General features: G+C 59.8%; 3 protein-coding genes across 12 annotated transcripts in view; 1 reads left to right on the forward strand and 2 right to left on the reverse strand.

Annotated features, from left to right (window-relative positions):
* Nucleotides 1-1660: 1660 nt before the first annotated feature.
* METAP1D (methionyl aminopeptidase type 1D, mitochondrial) overlaps nucleotides 1661-15058 on the reverse strand; it is a 53299-nt gene continuing 39901 nt past the window's right edge. For 7 of the 9 annotated variants that reach the window (XM_015868535.2, XM_032445845.1, XM_032445849.1 and 4 more), the window contains 3 exons: nucleotides 14769-14816; nucleotides 13877-13955; nucleotides 13476-13752 (listed from right to left, as the gene is read on the reverse strand). In XM_015868535.2, coding sequence (XP_015724021.1) covers nucleotides 13674-13752; nucleotides 13877-13955; nucleotides 14769-14816 — 206 coding nt within the window. In that variant the 3' untranslated portion in view covers nucleotides 13476-13673. Of the gene's footprint in view, nucleotides 1707-10173; nucleotides 10277-13475; nucleotides 13753-13816; nucleotides 13956-14768; nucleotides 14817-15058 lie in introns of those variants that run through there. The other 2 variants (XM_015868534.2, XM_032445847.1) reach the window with 2 other exon arrangements.
* Nucleotides 3322-4827, forward strand: DLX2 (distal-less homeobox 2). The gene is made up of 3 exons (XM_032445853.1): nucleotides 3322-3808; nucleotides 3905-4089; nucleotides 4163-4827. Exons 1-3 carry the CDS (start codon nucleotides 3511-3513, stop codon nucleotides 4448-4450), a joined length of 771 nt encoding a protein of 256 aa, XP_032301744.1. The 5' UTR covers nucleotides 3322-3510; the 3' UTR covers nucleotides 4451-4827.
* Nucleotides 9032-11455, reverse strand: DLX1 (distal-less homeobox 1). Of its 2 annotated transcripts, XM_015868538.2 has the most exons (3): nucleotides 10785-11432; nucleotides 10174-10373; nucleotides 9032-9895 (listed from the first exon to the last, which is right to left on the reverse strand). In XM_015868538.2, the coding sequence occupies exons 1-3, from the start codon at nucleotides 11095-11097 to the stop codon at nucleotides 9641-9643; spliced, it is 768 nt and encodes a 255-aa protein (XP_015724024.1). In that variant the 5' UTR covers nucleotides 11098-11432; the 3' UTR covers nucleotides 9032-9640. The 2 variants fall into 2 exon arrangements, with proteins under 2 accessions (XP_015724024.1, XP_032301745.1); XM_032445854.1 differs by lacking the exon at nucleotides 10174-10373 and having other exon boundaries at nucleotides 9576-9895; nucleotides 10785-11455.

The following is a 15058-nucleotide window of genomic DNA, read 5'->3' on the forward strand; positions in this document are numbered from 1 at the left end:
CTCTCATCTTCCCTCACACTTGTCATCTACAGCAGTGTTAGAAACTACTTAGTGATTCACATTGAGAGTGTTTTTCCTGCATGCTCTTACTAAAGATTTTTGCCATCTAAATATTCACACATAATACACTTCAAACAAAGATTTACCCATGAGTTGAGCCTGAATTTGCTTAAACCCACTAGAAAGCAGGCTCAGATCCATCTGCTCCAGACTGAAGAGACTGGGAAACATTGCTGCATAATAATACCAAAAATACCATTTCATAGCCATTCTACCAAATCCCTTCTTACAGAGAAAAGCAGACTGTTTTATCAGTGCTATTACTTGTGGTACTGTTGGCTATGAAAAAGAATTTATGGAAACAGGAGGGCTGGTCCAAGCAGCCAGAAGTACCACACTGCAGCACCAGGTGGGATTTCACAGCCATAAAAGAGGCAGGAGGGACTGCCCAGGAGCAATGCCTCATTCCCAGAACTGTGTGTGGGGATCACTGCACCAGTGTCTTCACGTTCCACACACACAGGACTTCCCAAGTTTCCCCCCAATATGCACAAGCAAGCAGACCCATGAATATAATGATTACAGACACTCACCCCAATGGAGGCTGTGCATCTCCCCACCATGGCACAAGGAAACAAACACATGTGCTAAATAACACTGGGCTAATGAACTACTAAAAAATCACAGGCTGTGCTCCAGCATGCAAAGGCTTCTGCTAAAGAAAGGTGCTGAGCAGCCAGTGAATCTCCACTTAGACAAGACAGCCTAACAAACAACTCTGAAATGATTGTGCAGAGCCTGCTATCGTGCTTGTATAGGCTATTCACAACAAGGGACAAAGAATTGGCAACCTGGGGAGCCAGGCAAGGGGTCATATCCTTCCCAGAAGAGACTGTGATTTTTGGAATGAAGTCATCTGATTCACAGATAGATGAGACGATAAACAGTTTTTGGAGAGGAAAATGATAACGCTGGATTCTGAAACTAAGCACAGCAGGTAACAAGCTTCCAGATGGGTGGTGAAAAGACTCGTTCAATTTCCTGAAAGCTGATAAGCTTAATTCCTCAGACTTGGAGTTTTTACCTGTTAACCATTACCATCACTTGGGAGCAACACCAGATTTCACAGATACAATGCTATCAAGAGCCCCCTCTGCAGCCCTCCATGGCACGAGAAGTGACCCTTCTGTTACCAAGACATGTGCTCAGGACTGTCAGGCACTGTGCTACACTAAGTTCACCAGAAAGCATTCAATACAGCCACGAAAGGAACCTGTACTCACTGATGTGCCATTGTAGCTGAGAGTACTGTCCAATTACTTCAGTTTAACATCACCAAAAAAACAGGCTCATTTCCTGAGATTCATCACATTCATGTGTAAATAAGTGAAATAAATTGTTCAGGGAGATGTGGATCATAACGGATCAAATGATAATAACAATTACAGGCGATTAAAAACTAATCTCTTTTAATGCTGAGTGTGGTTCCTTTCAAGTCCAGCATGAGAGACAACACTGGTGGGACAGCTTGTTCTGCTGATCCCAGGTTCAATATTTAAAGACTGAGAACAGCGGGCTTTAAGCATTTTCACTTTTCTCAGACAAAGTTTGCCTTAGGAAAAGAACCACAACAGTAATAATTAATAAATACAGAACATACCAGGCAGGAGTTGCTGCAGATGTTCTGCGAGTCATATAAAATTGCCCTGCAAAAAAAAAAGAAAATTTAAAAAAAATAAACAAAAAAAGAACACATAGGGATCACCTGAAGAGGTGACTTTGAGGAGCAATGGTACCTTTGTGTGTTGCACACAGATTGTTTGGTGTATCTGACTAACAGTGCCCACAGTGCTACTTTCTACACGGGGATAATTCCAACCAGAGAAACCAACACCAACGAAGCCAGCCCACACGTTTGGCAGCCTCTGGCGATGGGAGACGCACGCTGATGCAAACTTGATGCAACTAAAGCTTTGAATGCTTCCCTTCCCTGCACGGAAAAGGCAGCACCTATGTGCCATGTGCCGAACTCCGGGCTGCCCAAGCACCAGCAATACATCATCCATCGCACCAGAACCGTGAAGGACTGTCGGGAACCAACAGCAGGTACTCACACCTCACACTATGGGTACGCACCTCGCACTATGGGTCCCTTCCAACTACATCTGGACAACTTTCAGTTCCCAAAGCGGAGACCAAGCCTGCAGAGCTCCACGTGAGAGCAGAGCGGCACGTAACCACGGGCCGGTCCGTGCCGTTGCTTTCCCGCAGCCCTCGCAGTGCCGAGGCAGAGCGCCGCGTGCTGCAGAGCCGTGACCCCTCGCTGCCTCCTGCCGCCCGACGGCCCAGCGCCGGCACGGCCTGGATGGCAGCGTCCTTCCCGAGACAAACAACGGCGGCGAGCGTTAAGTGACTGAGGGACAATGAAAGCGGCTCTACGGGACGGGTCGCGCGGACATCTGCACAAGCGGCACCCGGCGGTCGCTTCCGTGCAGCTGCCGCCCCGCGGGTAGCGCCGTGCTCGGGGGGGCCCTCCCGGCCCCGCTCCCGCAGCTGCACAAATCGCGTTTCTCCGCCCCGCCGCGCCCCCGTGCCGGCCGCCGTCCCCCCGCCCCGCTCCCGGCCACCCGCCGCCGGTCCGTCCCCACTCACCTCCGCCCGTCGGGTGAACCGCAGCCGGATCCCGTAGAGAAGCAGCCCCGCGTGGCCGCCCGCCCCGTGTGGGGAGCGCGAACGGAGGGAGGCCTTTAGGGCGCGCGGCGGGAGCGAGAACGGGAGCGCGAGGAAAGGGGCGCGCGGGGCTGCACGGGCGGAGATCGGGCGGACGGAGCGAAGCGCCACGAGTGGCACCAGGGGGCGGCAGAGCCCGGGCCGGGACTGTCGGCCCGACGGCGGCGCAGTAAGGGAGCCGGGAACGCAGCTGCAGCACCGAGCACGGCATGGGGAGGGTGTCAGCCACCGGGGGGTGAGGGAGGGAGTCCCAGGGGAGCCGCATCGCTGCGATGCTGTATCCTGGGACCGCCCCGTCGGTGCTCGCCGGCAACATGACGGTACGGTAGAGTAGGGCAGAGCAGAGCAGAGCAGGGCAGAGCAGAGCAGGGCAGGGCAGAGCAGGGCAGGGCAGAGCAGAGCAGAGCAGGGCAGTGCAGTGCGGGGCTCCGAGCTCCGACGGGGCGGCCGGAGCATCCCCCGTGTCCGTCCCGTCTCTCACCCCGCCGGGCCCCGGAGATGCGGCGCGCGCGGGCTCCCCATTGGCCGTTGCCAGGTGACGTGCGCCGCGCCCACGTGACCGGAGTTAAATGCCGCCCGGCGGCCCGCGGCGCAGCACAGCCCGTCCCCGTCCCGCTGCCGGCGGCGGGAGCGCGGTGCCCGCCCGGCCCGGCCCGGAGCAGCGCGGGGCAGCGGGATGGAGCCGAGACACTGAGCGACCCTGAGCGCCGCCACCCGGAGCGCCGCGCCCGGCGGGGAGGGCGCGGGACGGGGTCGCCCCGGGCGGGCGGGGGTCGCGGGATGACCGGCGTCCTGCCGAGCCCGGCGCCGGACATGCACTCCGGCCAGCTCTCGGCCGGCGGCTACGCGCAGCACGGCCTGCACAAGCCGCAGGAGTCCCCCACGCTGCCCGTGTCCACCGCCACCGACAGCAGCTACTACGCCAACCGGCAGCCCTACGGCCCGACGGGGCCCTGCCCCTACGCGCCCGGCGCCGCCCCCTTCCCCGCCAAGCCGGGCTACGACCCGGGCTACGCGGCCGCGTACGGCTCCTACGGGCCCTACGGCGCCGGAGCCTCGCCGGCCGCCGACGACTCCGGTACGTCGCGCACAGGGGGCAGGCGGAGGCGGGCCGCCGTCGGGGCGGGCGGGGAAGCGGGCGCGGCTCCTCACGGCGCCGCTTTCCGCCGAGCAGAGAAGGAGGAGTGCGAGCCCGAGGTGCGGATCGTCAACGGGAAGCCCAAGAAGGTCCGCAAGCCGCGCACCATCTACTCCAGCTTCCAACTGGCCGCCCTGCAGCGCCGCTTCCAGAAAGCCCAATACCTGGCGCTGCCCGAGCGCGCCGAGCTGGCCGCCTCGCTCGGCCTCACCCAGACCCAGGTAGGGCTCGCCCGCCCGGCGTCGCTCTGCCCGACGGGGCGGCCGCGGGGGCGCTGACGCCGCTCTCCCGCAGGTGAAGATCTGGTTCCAGAACCGCCGCTCCAAGTTCAAGAAGCTCTACAAGAACGGCGAGCTCCCCGCCGAGCCGCCCCCGCGCCGCAGCGCGTCGCCGCCGCCCCCCGCCTCGCCGCCCGCGTGGGACTTCGCCCCGCACCCGCGCTCGGGGGGCGGCCCCGCCAGCCCCGGCCCCGCCGCGTCCTTCCTCGGCAGCTACGCGTGGTACCCGCCCGGCCCCGCGCCGCCCGCCGCCCCCCTCCCTCAGCACCATCACGGCGGCGGTGGCGGCGGCGGCATCTTCTAGGGGACCGCGAGCCATTCCCCTTTTTATTTTTTTAAAGTCTATAGGTGCCTTTGCGGAAGACCTCATTCTGATGTTGGGGACTGAACGAAACAGTAATAATAAAACGATTAAAAAAGAAAAAAAAGATAAATAATTTTTATACGTAGGTTTACAGCCGGAGCGTCCCGCTGTCCCGTTGCCCCCCGCGGCCGTGCACGGGAGTCCATCTCCGGTGCCCCCGGGCGGGATCGAGCCCCGACGGAGCCCCCTGAGAGCCGTGACGCGAAACAAACAAACAAAGGGTATTTTGGTTATTTATTATGGAAAACTTCAGCTCTCTCTCGTGTTTCTTTTAGAGCAAGCAGAGATTATTTAAATAAATTATTGTTTCCACGGTGCCCGCTCTCCGTTTCTTTGGGGAAGGGGGTGGTCGGGGGTGTCGGTCCGGGCCCGCTGCTAACGTGGGGCAGAGCCGCCCCCACCTCGACATCCCATCGCCACCGCACGAACGGGCTCGGGGTTCCGGCCCCATCCCGTACCCGGCTCCCGCCCGCTCAGCGCTCTCCTCCCGCAGCCCCTCGGTGCGGCTCTGAGTCCGTTCCTCGCCGCACGGGCAGCGCGACGCCCCCCGCCCGCTGGAGCGTCCCCGGCCTTGCGGCGCTCTGCTGGGAGCCTCGGGGAGGGCCCTTAGGGGTGTGAGCTCAGGGGGGCGGAGGAGCAGGAGAAAGGAGGGGGAGAGGGACGGCTGCGAGGGAGGGGAGAGCGGGAGAAACAAAGGGGCCGCTGTCCGGGAACGCTCCCGCGGGGACGCGGGTGGCGACACGCAGGGAGGGAAGCGGCGGGGAGACCCCGGGCGGAAAGACCCCCCGGGACCCGGACCCGAGTGGCGGGGATCACCCCGGTGACGGGCGGTGTCACACCGCGCGGTGGGAGGGCGGCGTGGGACTGGCAGAGCGGCCGGGGCCGCCTCCCTGCCCCGCGCTCCTCAGTTCCGTTCTCGGCCGCCGTCGGGGGCCGGGAGACGCGCAGCGCTCCGTGGGAGTGGGGCATCCCGCGTTCCTGCCTCCGCGCGTCCCTTCTCCCTCTCCGCACTCCACCACTTTGCCCTTTGTCGAGCAGCCCCCCGAGCACCCCCGGCACCCGGCTCGGAGCCCTCACGGGCCGCCGGTGCTCCTCGCACCCGCGTCCTCCGGCCCGAGGGCACGGGGCGGGCTGCGCGGGGAAGCGGGGCCGCAGAGAACGGGACGAACCGCCCCGTGCGGTCCCGCCGCGCCGCCCCGGGAAGGGTCCGTGGGGTTCTTCGCGGCACCGCCCTCCCACCCCCCTCCCCGTCGGTCCCCGTCGAGGGGCTGCTGGTGTCGGCGGCGCTCGGCGGGTGGGCGCCGCGCTCGTGTGCCCCGGTGAAGAGCAGAGCCCGAGAAATTCAATTAGAGCGGCTCTGGCGAAAGGAGTTATTTGAGGCATGAATGTCTCCCCTAAAGCCGCAGCAATCATGTGGCATTAGGCACTTCCGGAATCCTATAGCCAACTTGAAAAATCCCAGACCCCTTTTTTCCCTAATTTTTGCTCTGATCTGTAATTTTATCCACATTTGCACCAGTTTGAGCATTCTGGCTCTCCCATCTGAAAGCCTGCAATTACTATATAATTCTTCGCAATTTCACATGTCCTAATATGGACTGTAATTTTTGCGCAAGACAATTTCCTGCTATTTCAAGCATCAACATTGTCAAAGTTGTATGTACATAATAAATGGGAATATCAATGCATAGTTTTTAGCATAACATCTTGACTCCTCGATAATTATATCCGTTCGGAGCCTACGCAGAATTAGCCTGAATTGCATGGTAACTGCCGCTGCTTTAAAATTTTTAAAAATTACTCATAATTTTCCCAAAGATTACCAAGATCTCGAGTGCACAATGTCATCAGCGTAATGAAGAGTAAACATTTATGCTAATAATCTGCAATTTTTTTCATCAGCTATAAAGACAGAGGCTATATAGCAGAAAATTTCAGTCATATTCTGCGAGAGCGGAGCCGCGAAAAGGCTCCGCGCCCGGAGCGCGTTCCGCTCCGCGGATCTCAGCCCACGCCGCGCTCCCAGGACTCCATCCCGGCCCTCGGCCGCTCCTTCCCCCCCTTCTCTTCCCTCCTCAGCCCTCCGCCCGGCTCTCCCCTCCGCACCCCGCCGCCCGACCCGCGCTCGGCCGCCCGCCGGTGCCTCGGAGCGCCGCGCCCGGAGCCGGAGAGCCGCCGCCGCCGCCCCGGGGCCAGGTGAGTGCGCGCCGCAGCGGAAGGGCCGGGGCCGAGCGGGACTCCGAAGCGGGGTCGGGGCTGCGCTCCCCGCCGCACTCGGGGGTTGCGGGGCCGCGGAGCGCCCGGGAGGTGCCGCGGGGGGCGGGGGGAGGAGAGCGGCGGACACCGAGCCGTTCCCCCTGGGAGTCGCGGGGAGAGCTCGGGGCCGCTTTCCCCCCTCTTGTGCGGAGGGGTGCGGGGCTCGGACCCTCCGACCGTTCGCGGTTTCAGGGCCGCCCTGCGCTTTGCCGTCGGACTGACACCGCGGGCATTCGCGGGGCTTCGCGGAGACGCGAAGGGATTTTTTATTATTATTATCATTATTTTTTTTTTTTTTTTTCCTTTTCGGGTGGAAGATCTGAAAGAGGTATCCGTTGTTTGGCAGCGCCGCTCAGTCCGTCTTCATTACTTCAACATTGTGCATTTGCTAATTTGGAAGCCCCTTCCCATTGACAGCGCTGCTCCATACACCTGCAAGCAATTTGCAGCGCCGAATTGCGGGATGGCAGCTCGCACCTACCGCCTTTTTTTTTCTTCTTTTTTTTTTTTTTTTTTTTTTTTTTTTCCCCTTCGCTTTTCTCAATGCGCAGCAAATTTGGCTTTCAGTGCGTTATCTCTTTTGTTAATGCAAAAAGATTCCCTGGGCGAAAAAATTGCTCATAATTACCAGAGAGATGGGGAAACTGCATTAGAATAAATAAACCTGAAATTACTGTAATTATGTTGTGTTTGATGGGCTCGGCTTGTAATCAAGAAGAGAATACAGTGAAATGATGCTGACCCTCTTGGGTTTGCAGCTGTACGCTCACTTTGGGGTCTTTTTTCGCAGCAAAGAGTCATTTTGATCATCATTAAGCTGTGTGGAACCTATTTCCCGAGTGTTCCAAAATGAGGGGCGCTTTTTTTTTTTTTCTTTTCTTTTTTTTCTTCTTTTTCTTTTCCCCCGACGAGAGAAAAAAAACCCACATCGCCAAATTACTCTCCGCCACTCGCAGCACCATCCGCGGGTCTGGGCGCGCGGGGCCATGGCCGCTAAAGGGACAATGGTAGAAACTGGGGCTTAATCATTGTAATGAGGTATTGTCTCAATAGAAGCACCTTCGGATCATTCCGAGTTTAATTAATATCCTCATTATGAATATCTCCGAATCAGATATGTGACGAACCCCTCGTCAGAGACGAGGCAGAATTAATGAGGCCCGAGTTGAGATTCGCGTACAATGAGAATAGACTCCAGACTCGGGACCGCCTCGTTGGGGCAGAGCTCCCCATTTCTGCGCTTGTGCCGTGACCGCGGCGTTGGGCCGCACCGTCTCGGAGCGCACCGCGGGATCGGCTCGGGCACTGCGCGGCCACGGGCTCCTGCCGCAGCTCCCGGTCCCGGTGCTCGGCGCTCCGGGGAAGGGCTCTTGGAGCCGGGCAGGGCCGCGCCGCGTGTGCGCTCTGTGAGTGGGGACGAGGCTCAAGCCCCGCAGTCCCGAAGCCCGGAGCAGCCCGTGGAGCGCTCTGTGGGCGCCCGTCGGTCCCACGTTGCGCGAACGGAGCCCTTTCGGGCCGGCCAACGAGACATGGACCACGCGGAGCTCTTTTTCCAAACCATAATTTTACTGTCTCAAAGAAACTTTATAACTTATGTACAAACGTTTGTGTTTTTTTTTTTTGTTTGTTTGTTTGTTTTCGTTTTTCTTTTCCTTCCCCAAATACAAAGCAATAAGTTAACATTCTCAATATAAAACTAAACTTTGACATATAGACACGAAACACAGCTGAGCTCAGGTATCACATCTTCCGAGGGTCACAAGAAAATGGCAAATCTCCGTACACAAAGCGTCATGTCGTACAGCCACACGAAACGGAAAACAGAGTTTAAAAAAAAAAAAAAGAAAGAAAGAAAAAAAAGAAAGAAAAAAAAAAAAGAAAAGGAAAGGAAAAGAAAAGGAAAAGAAAAAAGAAAAAGAGAAGAGAAAGAAAACAAAAAAGAAAAGCTAAATTTTGTGCAACATGTTTACAGAACAATAAGGATTAAGAATCAAATATGTACAGCGGGAGCTCCCGCGCTCCGGGACGGGCCCCGCACTGCGGAGCGAGGGGTGCGCGGTCCCCCCGCCGCCTCCGTGCCGTGTCCCCGCAGCGCTTCGCGGAGCCGCTCCGGGGCGGGGGGCGGTGCGCGGCCTTTGTTCGGCGCGGGGCGGTGCGCGGCGCTGGGGCCGGGGATCTCCACAGCAGCGAAGTAGAAAAGCGATGGGAAAAGTTACAAAGAGCGTCTTGCCGGGCGGCTTTCGCTTCTGGTTTGTTTTGTTGTGGTTTTTTTTGCTTGGTTTTTTTTTGGACGGGGAAACGGCACCGGGCGCTTTTGTCGGAACTGCTCGCTCCGCGGCCGGCCGCGCCCGGAGCTCCTCAGCGGTAATTCGGTCAATAAATAAGATCCCTTTCTTCCCCTTCGACAACGACAAAAAATATACAGATGGACGGGGAAAGAGACGGGAAACGCAGAGGGGAAGAAGCTCGGGACGCCGTACGGCCTCTGTCCCGCACCGCCGGGCCGCAGCCGTGACCCAAATCCCACACGCACAGACAGGGGGGCGGCCCCGATTGTCCCCCGGCCGCGCTCCGTCAGCTGCCGCCGGCGGGGACGCGCCGCGTCGCATCTGTGCCCGGAGCGGGAGGGCCCGGCCGGCTGCTGCCGAGTCTTTGTCCTCTTCTTCCTCCTCCTCTCGGTTTTGTTTTTGTTTGCATTTTTTTTTTCTTTTTTTCTTTTTTTTTTCCTTTCCTTTTATTTTACTTTTTTCTTTTCTTTTCTTTTCTTTTCTTTTCTTTCTTTTTTTCTTTTTTTTTCTGTCCGTGATGATTTTTTTTTTTTTTTTAATTTTTTAATTTTTTTTCAGCTCGCGGCGGGGAAAAACGTGCTCGTGCTCACATAAGCTGCGGCTGCTGCATAGCTTCTTGGTGGGCCGACGGGTACCACGACGTGTAGCTGGGGATGTAGGTGCCGGCGCTGCCCGAGGACGCCTTCCCGGAGGCGGAGGAGGTGTTCCACACGGCGGGCACCGGGGGAGAGCCGCCGGACAGGGCCCGGCCGTTGCTCAGGGCTCCGCTCTCCAGTGCCGCCCCTCCCTGCTTCATCAGCTTCTTGAATTTGGAGCGCTTGTTCTGGAACCAGATCTTCACCTGCAACGGCAGCGCGGCACGGCTCAGCGCGGCCCGGACGGGCCCTCACCCCCTCCCTGCCCGCCCCGACGGGCCCCGGCCACCCTCGCCCCGCGGTGCCCCCGCGCCCCGGCCTCCCCCGCGCGTTGTCCCGCTCCCTCCGGCCTCGCCCTCCCCGCCACCCGCAGCCCGGCCGGGACCGGCCCCGCGGACGGGACGAGCGCTCCGCCTCGCGCGGCTTCGGTACGCGCGGCTCCGCCGGGCCGGTCCCGGGTCCGCGGGGCGCGGAGGGGCCGTACCTGAGTCTGGGTGAGTCCCAGAGAGGCCGCGAGCTCGGCTCTCTCGGGCAGGGCCAGGTACTGGGTTTGCTGGAACCTCCTGTTCAGAGCCTGCAGCTGCAAACTGGAATAAATAGTCCTGGGTTTGCGGATTTTTTTCCCTTTCCCATTAAAGCGAACTTCCCCTCCTTCTACCACAGTGCTTTTCTCCGATTCGGCCCCTACAACCACAAACGGTGCACAGTAAATAACAGTGATAACAGCGAGACAACGGCAATAACGGCGACGGTAACGGCGCAGCGCTCACGGCGACGGGGCGGCGGAGCGCCGCAGCGCCAACAAAGGCTCCGCGCGGCGGTGGCGGCCCCGGCTCCATCCCAGCAAAGTTTGCTATTTTTACCGGCTGCAGTCGAGGTTTAATTACCCTTAATTGCGTACATTGTTTATAGCGCTACGCAATAAATAATGACGGGGACCGCTCCGCGCGCAGCTGGGCTGGGTCCGCTCCGCTCGGCGCCCGCTCCCCGCGGCCCCGGCCCCGCCCGGCTCACACACACGGCGCTCCGCGATGCCGCCTCGCTCCCCCCCCGGCGGATCTGCTTCGCTCCGCGCCCCCCGCCCCCGGCACCTACCTGTCTCCTCCAGCCGGGGCTGGGCCAGGCCGGAGCTGTTGGGGTAGGGCTGCACTGAACTGATGTAGGGGTTGCCGGAGTGGCTGCTCACCGAGTTCACATAGGGGTAGCCCAGCGGTCGGGAGAAGGACGAAGCTGTGCTGTACGCGCTGTCGGGCTGCGAGTGGCCCGCGGAGTGTAAACAGTGCATGGAATAGTGTCCGTGGGACATGGGAGAAGGAGACATTTGCTGGCCGGGCGGCCCGAACTCCATAAAGACGGCCTTCCCCGAGACGGGGCTGTTTAGACTCTCAGGCATGGTGGTCATGGTCATTTCTCGCCGCTGGGTCTGTGTGTGTGCTCTCTCTTCAGCGTGCCTTTTGGGGGTCTGTTGTGTTTCTCAGGACGGGAAAGAACCCAATTTAAGCGGAACAGGGTTTTCACTTTCCATTCATAAGAAAATGGAGTTTGTCTCTTTGAAAAGTCTGAGCGTGATGCCGCTCATCTACACAAACTCGCCTAAAAGCTTTGACTCAGCCGAGCCGATGAATATTCATGAGCCGGCGGAGCTGATTGGTTCCCCGTCTTGCATAATCGCTTTGGATTGGTCCGAGCCGCTCGGGGCTCGCCCGGACCCCGGTGAGCGCGGAGAGCCGCGCCGGCAGCGCCGCGCCTCCCGGCCGCACGCCCCGACGGCACCGCCGGACGGCCGGGAGCTGCCGCGGCCGAGGCCGGGACCGGGAGGCATCGCCCCCGGCGCAGAGAGGAGCGCGGGGACGGCCCCGAGGCGCTCCGGAGCCGCTCCGGCCGCGGGCAGAGCCGCACACGCCGCGCCGTGCCCGCTCCCCGCCGGGGTCCCGCCCGCCCTCGGGCCGCGCCCGCCCGGGCACCGCTCCGAACACGGGGGGGGACGGGAGCCCGGCGCGGGGGAACGCGGCTCGTCCCGCTCGGGCCGACGCGCGATTGAGCCGAGCACGCAAACTTCCGCGTGCGTGAGCAGGGAGCGAGGTGGGACTTGGGAGATCCTCCCCAGAAAGCCCGCGATGAATCCCAAATTACTTTGTTGGATAATTAGAAAGTGTCGGTAATTATTTCTTTCATAATTCAGCGGTGTGACTGTAACAGGAAAATGATCCCGCGAAAGTTCACACGTGCAGATGTATTCGTTACCGACTCATTTGATTAAATGCTAGTCTCAAGTGCTCGGCTCCCAGCTGAAGGCGGCCCCATTAGCATAACACTGATGTTTAATTTTCATACGCATAATTAGCCGTATATTGAACGCTAATAGCAACACGCGGCCTCCCAGCGCCGAGCACCGGGGCTGCGAGCCGGCCCGGCTGAACCTCCCCGCGCTCCGGGGCCGTCGGGGCGCGCAGTGAGCGGGGCCGGGTCCCCGCGGTCAGACGCGGCCGGGCAGAGGGAGCCCCGAGGAACGCTCCGTTCCCTGCGCACACGGTCGGGCTGCCCGCCGGCGGGGCAGGGCGGAAGCGGGGCCCATGGCACAGCCCCGGCTCTGCTGGCAGATCTGACACGAAAGTGCCCTAATCTCCGCTCCTTTTTTTTTTTTTTTTTTTTCCTCTCATTAGTCGCTCTGTCGGTTTTAATTGCCCATTTCCTAACGCCTCTTTTACTTCCTCCCCCCTCATTTTTTATTTTGTTTTGTTTCGCATGCGATGCATAAGGTTCATTCCCACCACCTCGCTGCGGACCGGTGCCCGGGGGCAGCAGCACGGCCCCACGCGGACCCCCCCGGCCATGTAAGTGACCGCCCGGGCCGGGGCCGCGGCTCCGCGCTGCGGGGGAGGCGGGATGGGAACGGACTGGGACGGGACCGACGTGATGGACGGGACGGTGCAGCGTCGGCACCGGGGGAGGCGGGCACGGTGGCCCTCGCCTTCCCGGGCAGGGAGCACGCGGCGGAATCTCGGTGCGACTGCGAAACGTGTTGGATGCGTAGTTTATTTTTACAGGTTTTAAGGTCTCCCAAACTAATCTAAGAGGGGATCGAGCTGAAAGGCTGCCCTGCGGTATTGGGAACGGGATGGGGGCTGGTCCTGCTTCTTAAAAAGATGCTGTTAGAAACAATTAGAGCTGACAGCTCGCCGTACTCTAGTGAAAACAAACGGTTCGGGGAGCGAGAACCAGCGGCCGCCCCGCCCGGCCCGGCCTGCCCCAGCAGCGGCCCCGCAGCTCCGCCCGGGACGCCCTCGCCGCACGGCCGCTCCGTCGGGCCGATTCCGAGAGGCGCAGAGCAAACCCTCCCCCCGGGCCGAACCCCTCCGTCTGTGCCAAGCGCTCCCGGCGCGTAGTGCCCCGTTACGCACCGTGCGCGGCGCGGAGCTGCCGTTATCCGTCTCCAGAATAGCGCGCTCTGCGTCTCGTTTTTAATCCTTTCTCGTGCGGCGTAGAGAGAAACGGGCCGGGGTAGGAACGGCATTGCTGCTGCAGAACCGCGGGGCAAGGGCCGCGGCCTGCGCCCCCCCCCCCCCCCCCCCCACGCCCGGAAACTTTTATTTCCGTCTCGGCAGAAGTTCCAGTCCCGCTCATCGGGGGCGCTGAGGGCAGAGCGGCCGCACTTGCCCTGCGACGGGATCCCCGCGCTGCTCCACCGCGGAGCGTGGCCGCGTCCTCCGCGGGTCCCGCACGGGGCTCTGCCCCTCTCCCCCCCAGCCGGACCCTTCCCCCAGCGGGCTGAGGCTGAGCCGCCGCTGCCAGAAAGCAAGAGGCTTTTATTCAACACTCACCGGGTACCGCGCGGAGCACCGCGCCCGGAGCGAGCTCCCGGGCCCCATCCTGTGTTCCCTCAGACGGCACTCAGTGCCCCCAGAACCACCCGGAGCTCAGCACCGTCCCTGCGGAGCAGGGGACTCCCAAAACACACCGAGCCCTCCACTCCCCGCTGCGTCCTTAGGCTTCTCCCGGCACCTTAGAGAGGATTTCTGCTCCCTCCGAGGTAATGACGACGGTGTGCTCGAACTGTGCTGATCTGCAACGCACAGCGAGCAGTTAGCAGGGGGGCAGCGCGGCCCCAGCACGCCTGTAGGACTCACCCGAGGGTTTCGGCTGCCAGTGCTCAGCTCCGCCGCTCGGGAAACAACAAAATCGGGCACCTTTTATTGTCTACCGAAATTGCGGTCCATTTGTCCTTCAGAATCTTAAATTCGGGGGAGCCCTCCATTATTATTGGCTCTGGAACAAGAAAAAAAACGCCAGAAGTGAGCAGCGCTGCTGCGGGCGGGGGGGGGCCCGGCGACAGCTCCCACCCGAGCTCCGAACCGCGCTGCCCCACCGGGGCCGCACCGGGGGGAGATGCAGCGCTGCAGTGTGGGGAAGGTGCCCGCTCCGCTTTTGTAGCAGCAGGGAATTTCGTTCGAGCTTTCATTAAGACTCTGTGGTAATAATCAGAACACCTAACGCGCTTATAAGTAGCAGATAGCTCAACATATCTGATTTAAAACAACAAAACAAAACAAAACAAAACCCCAAAACAATACAAAAAACCAACAAAAACAGACTTAAAATGTTCAATTCAACTAGCAAAACAACGGTTTCCTGATTCGGCTCTAATTGCCGCGCTGGGATGAAGGGCAGCCGGCACTGCACTGTGCGCGCTCGCGTTGTGGGGCGGCTCTCACGAACCTCGAGCCGCCGGCCCGGCCCGGAGCATCTCAGCCGGCAGCGGGGCACGGCCGGGCTCTGCTGTCTGAGCACCGCTACAGCCGCCGGCCGCAGCCGCACTGCCAAAACGACGCGCCAGGTCCGCCGCTTAATAAGATTTACGTTCAGTTTTTTCCTCCCCAAGTTCGTGCCAGCCCGGAGCCGTGTCGCACTACTGATCCCTCAGTGCATTTTGTAGAATAACATTGGAATCTGTTTCCCAGGGGCCAGTGTCACCGCCGTCCCCATTGCTGAAGGGACATTTCTCTACTCAAAGAAACGGCACGGAACTGGGTTGTTGTGTGTGCGCTTTTTTAAAGACAAACATAGAATACATTCACTAACCTATTGTGAACGCCATTCCCTCCTCCATTAACAAATCACTGTCATTGGCTAGAAAAGAAAATAAAAACGCTTTTATAGTTGTTGTCTCTTTTCACCTTTTCTTTTTTTTTTTTTTTTTTTTTTTTTTTTTTTTGGTAGCAGCGCCCAGCACTCGCTTTCAGAACCCATTCTGGCTCACAGGTGCCGCGCACGCCGGCCCGGACCAAAGACCTGATCCAAATGTCCGTTTTCATTGTCCCCGCGGCCCGCCCCGCCGCCCTCCGCCCCCACCGGGGCTCTCCCACTCCCGC

The sequence above is a fragment of the Coturnix japonica genome, chromosome 7, assembly GCF_001577835.2.
Source record: "Coturnix japonica isolate 7356 chromosome 7, Coturnix japonica 2.1, whole genome shotgun sequence".
Taxonomy (NCBI): domain Eukaryota; kingdom Metazoa; phylum Chordata; class Aves; order Galliformes; family Phasianidae; genus Coturnix; species Coturnix japonica.